This window comes from Octopus bimaculoides, chromosome 13, assembly GCF_001194135.2.
Source record: "Octopus bimaculoides isolate UCB-OBI-ISO-001 chromosome 13, ASM119413v2, whole genome shotgun sequence".
NCBI lineage: Eukaryota > Metazoa > Mollusca > Cephalopoda > Octopoda > Octopodidae > Octopus > Octopus bimaculoides.
Window position 1 is genome coordinate 44,746,657 of NC_068993.1, and position 5,355 is coordinate 44,752,011.

Consider the following 5,355-nt stretch of genomic DNA (forward strand, 5'->3'; position numbering starts at 1 on the left):
ATTTACGCATGACAAAACTGAAATACACTGAAGTCAATTTTCAGAGAGAGAGAGAGAGAGAAACATATCTAAGTTTGTGAAAGTGAGAAAAAGAAAGAGAAGAAATAAATAGGGAGAGAAAGAAAAGGGAGAGAAAACTGCAGAAATCAAAGGGAGAGAATTGGTTGAGAACTGCAGTTTTTAGAGAAAAACCCATGTCAAAAACTTTTTTTGATGGTCAGTTTCTCGCATTACACGGGAGCTCTGGGCAAAATGTTATAGTGCATGACCATCCATGGCACATAAGTAATGTATGTGTAAAGCTTGGTGAAAATTGGTTGAAAACTGTAGAAATGCATATGTATCACACACAGACATCCTTTATTTTATATATATACATATATATTTAGAAATAGCTGATGATTCACTGCTGTTATTCAGTTTTCCTACTATGTGGTGTAGTTGTTTATGTTTGTGTCACCTGAATAACAGCATGTCGTGAGAAACTCTTTGAATCATCAGCTGTTGTTAAATATATGAACATTACAGCATATATTAAATACATTTTCATTTGTAAACAAAGCGTGTGTATGCTCACACACATTCTGTTGTGGTAATGGTCTAAGGAGTAGCATTTGGTAGCAGCTGCTAAGTCTGCAAGTGATTGCAAATGAGTAACAGCTTGTTTCTCAGGTATATTTTTTCTTGCATGCTGATTGCAGTGTGTCATGTTAAAATTTAGGCTGTTGTAAAATATAATGTTTGTTATTCTCAAAAATGTTATTGATATCTATGTGGTTAAGACGTTTGTTTTCCAACCACAAAGTATCTCAAGTTCAGTTTACTTGTATGGCACCTTGGGAAAGTGTTTTCTACTTTAGCCCTAGGTTGAAAAAGTTTTGTGGGTGGATTTGGTTGACAAAAACTGAAAGAAGTCCATCATAAATATGTGTGTGTGTGTGTGTGTTTCCTTAACTTGACATAGTGTGATTGTTGTAAATGAATGTTTTTTTTTATTTCCAGTGTTATAATATAATGAACTTATTGTATACAGTGCTCAGATACATTACAACACATCAGAAAAAGTAACCGTCTCTGGAAACATGTCAAGGGAAATAGTACCTTTCTTGGAATCAGCCAAAAGTTGGTGACAGCAGAGGCGTCTGGCCATAGAAAATCTGTCTTAATAAACTTGGTCTGACCCATGAAAGTATGGAAAAGTGGATGTGAAAATTATGATGATGATGATGATGATGATGATGATGATGACTGTTTAGTCTGGTTTTGGAGTTTCTGTATGTTGTACATTGTATATTTCAGGGCAAGCTCATATGGATGCTTTACGGTTGCTCTCTCAACAAAGTGAAGCTAAGTTAAGTGCATTGCTTGAATACCACTCTTCTAATGCTGGCAAGGAAGAAGAAGAAGAAGAAGCCATGAAAAACGAACTTCTAAAAGTGAGGGATGCTTTTGAAGTGGCTATAGAAGATGAAGGTATTTTAAATTTGTTTATTTGTTTATTAATGATCTCAAAAAATGTTGAGCATTGGACTTAATTGTCATCGTCATCTGGTTGGGCAATTTGCCTGGACCAATAAGTTATATTGTTCTTTTGTTAGGTGAATGTTTCATCTGTGCACATCATGACTACAAATGTTAGCAGTGGTTCACTAAGTGAACTGGTTGACCCTGGCTGTTGACTATATATAAGGTCTGACTCATGCAAGCGTGGAAAAGTGGAAGCTAAATGATGATGACACTGGTGATGATAATACACACTAGCTCTCTAAATTGGAAAATTACATTTTATCGTTATAGAAAATGTCATCTATATAGGCATTGCCAGGCTGCTTGGAATTGGGACAGGCATGGCTGTGTGCTTAAGAAGCTTGCTTTGTGACTGCATGGTTTTGGGTACAATCCCACTGCATGCCACCTTGAGCAAATGTCTTCTACTATGGTCCTAAACCAATCAATGCCTTGTGAGTGAATCCGGAAGATGGAAACTACATGGAAACTGTAGAAACTCAGCACACACTGTAAAGTGGTTGTCATTAGTGGTTGATTTCTATGGCATCCAGCCATAGAAATCAAGGCAAATCAGCTCTGGTCAAACCATCCAACCCATGCCAACATGGAAAATGGGCGTTAAAGGATAATGATGATGATGATGTGTTTGTGTTTGTGTTTGTTTCCCCGCCATTGCTTGACAACCTGTGTTGGTTTGTTTATGTCCCTGTAACTTAGCAGTTTAGCAAAAGAAACCCATAGAGTAAGTACCAGACATAAGAATAATAAGTACTGAGGTCAATTTGTTTGACTAAACCCTTCAGAGTGTTGCTCCAGCATGACTACAGTCCAGTGACTGAAACAAATAAATGATAAAAAAAAAAAGATATATCTCTTACTTCATTAATAGCAATGGAAATGGTGAAGATGATTGAGTGCTAGACAAGATACTTCACAGTTTGTTGCTTTACTATTTTATATTCAAATCATGCCATGGTTGACTTTGTTTTTCACCTTTCCAGAAACAATAAAATTATATTTTGTAAACGATTCACCTCAACCGGCCCTTTCTAAAAATGATTGATCTCGTGTCTTTTAAAAAATAGAATCTTACATTCTGTCATAAAATCAATGAGAAGCGGAAGTTTATTACAATTCTAACAAGAAATTGTTTTATTTTGTTATGTTTTGCAGAAGATTTTGATAAAGACCACTTGTTTGTTGGTCTTGTTACTGAGCATTTATCAGATGTCCACCTGGGAGCTCAACCAGACAAACTTAATAAGGTAAGTGGGGTCAGATTTTTCAAATTTAAAGTTCCTTCTATAGACTCTGGCAAAATCACACTATCAATGCAGCACAACACAGTATTATTAGTTTAGTTTCTTGGGTTCTAATTTCTAAAATCTTGAATAAGTGGTAAGAAATTCTCAAGATAGCTGAACAGCTGAAGGTCTTCAGAAGAGAAACCCCACTCAAACAGACAAATGTTTTGGCCCTTAGTTTCTTACACTCAAAGGGGCCAGGCCAGATAGATCTAGGCCACTACTTCTGGGTGCCCTTTTGCTGATACTTTTTAACCTCTTGGACATTGGAGACTTGTGCATTTCAACTGTATGGAAGTTTGACAAAATGTAGCTAGAACTCTTCACCATTGCCTCTGATTTCAAACTTATCTTTCTCCTTGTATTAAAATAACCTATAGGGTAAATACACTCAAATGTACTCATACATGCAGGCACCAACATACATGTGTGCATGTGCACACACACACAAACACATGATGGTTTCCAGCTACCAAATCTACACACAAGGCTTTGATCAGCCTGAGTCTATAGAAGACAGTTGTCCAAGGTGTTACACTGTGGGACTGAACCTGAAACTATGTGGTTGGGAAGTAAACTTCAAATATTGTATTTATACTTGTGAGAATATAGGAAGAAATGAATGATAAAATTATGAACTAGCATTGTTTGCTTTTCTTTTGTAAGGCCTAGCTGTGCAGTCAAGAAGTTTGCTTTGTAACTACAATGTTTTGGTTTCAAACCAACTGTATGGATCATGGGCAAATATTTTCTATCATAACACTGGATCAATCAAAGCTTTGTGACTGAAATTTGGTGGTCAGAAACAACAGAAGCCTGTTCGCAAGACTTACTGTTTTGGGGTGGTAGTCTTAATCCATTGCCCAATTTAACAACACCTGGTCCTTGCCTTTTGTGGAATTCACTCTGGCCCTTGTGACAGTGGCACGTAAAAAGCACCCACTACACTCTCGGAGTAGTTGGCGTTAGGAAGGGCATCCAGCTGTAGATACTCTGCCAAATCAGATTGGAGTCTGGTGTAACCATCTGATTCGCCAGTCCCCTGTCAAATTGTCCAACCCATGCTAGCATGGAAAGCAGACGTTAAATGATGATGATGATTGATGTGCTGTTTCTTATTGTAGCAACCCATTGGCTGAGGTTTTTTTCTCCTTCTTGATAATCTGAGAGACACCGGATAGTTCATGGGCACTGATCTTCCCCTCACTAAGCCTTTTAAAAAACAAACGTAAAGAACAAAACAAAGCAAAAATATGTTCTGTTTACCTCACTTTACTTTCTTGCAATTTTTCTTCAGTGTCAAGCCAACGCAAGGCAATGGATCACGGAGTTTTTTGAAACTCATTCAACAGATGAAGAGAAGAAGGCAGCTGATCCCAAGGTGAAATATATTCAATATTTTGGAAAAGCCTTTTTTCAAAGTAAATCTGTAATGGAAAAGTTATATAACAACCATGTAACTAAAAAGAAGCTGTAGTTTATTGTTGTTTGTTTAGTCCCCAGATCAGCTCTGATAAAGTAGGACTATAATTAAAGGAAATCCATCTGTGACCATTCTATATTTTATTCAGACATAGTGCATCTAAGATTACATTATTCAGTGTGTCCTTTCTTTTTGTCTTTTGTGTAATTCATTCATGACTGTATTTCTAAAGAAATACACTGCTATTTCTTTTCAACTAATTTTGAAAATACTCAAGAATTTGGAAGTATCATCATTATAAAGTTGGTATTTGACTAGTTTTCTGATATTTCTCAATTCCTTTGGTATCCACTTTACTAGTATATGATATTGCTAAGTCTATGGTCTTATATCATTTTTTATTATTTTTTTTTTTGCCCTCTAAAATCATATCTTGTCTTCTTTCTTCAATGATATGGTCAGTTTTTATTGACTGTAATTACTATTCACTATCACAGCCTCTGGCCTGTTCTCATACCATCTATCTGGCTAACATCTCATGCCTATGCTTATATTCTTTTTGTGTTAGCTTACTGCATCCACTTCAGAGATGGTTACTATTTTCATTGCCTTTTCCACAGATTCTGCTTTTACACTCTGAGTGTTATCAATCTTCACCTTTCTAAAATTCATTCTAATTGTTTGTTCCTAGGCAGCTCTGATTTTATCATCATCATTATTTGAAATCATCCTGAACATTTTTTTTAGAAATAATCAATAGTAAATATCAATAAAAGTTTTTAATGTTTGTATCTCTTTATTGTTTAAAATGCTCATGTTTTAATTTCTCATTGATAATATTAGTTTCTTTTTTTTTTTTTTCATATATACTTGCTCACACAAATAAGACATTTTTTGGTCATGTACAGAATATATTAGTAATAGGGTTAGTTAGAAGAAATGAAGGGACTGTTTCTTGATTTATCTATTTATATATAGGTACAGAAAGTCTTCATATTTTCCTTGGAAATGAAATAGAATAAAATAGTAGAGCACAAACGTTCTCAAACATTAGACAAAAGAATTCTTAAATATAATAGTGTTTATATTCAGCTTTATTTATTTAATTTATTTTCTTAG

General features: G+C 35.1%; 1 protein-coding gene across 3 annotated transcripts in view; it reads left to right on the forward strand.

Annotated features, from left to right (window-relative positions):
• Nucleotides 1-5,355, forward strand: part of LOC106880647 (protein FAM114A2) — a 34,909-nt gene that overhangs the window by 13,512 nt on the left and 16,042 nt on the right. For all 3 annotated transcript variants that reach the window (XR_008265392.1, XR_008265391.1, XM_052972458.1), the window contains exons 7-9: nucleotides 1,300-1,473; nucleotides 2,683-2,774; nucleotides 4,111-4,194. Coding sequence is in view for 1 of the 3 variants with exons in the window: in XM_052972458.1 (XP_052828418.1) it covers nucleotides 1,300-1,473; nucleotides 2,683-2,774; nucleotides 4,111-4,194 (350 nt within the window). In the remaining 2 variants the exon portion in view is untranslated. The remainder of the gene's footprint in view (nucleotides 1-1,299; nucleotides 1,474-2,682; nucleotides 2,775-4,110; nucleotides 4,195-5,355) is intronic.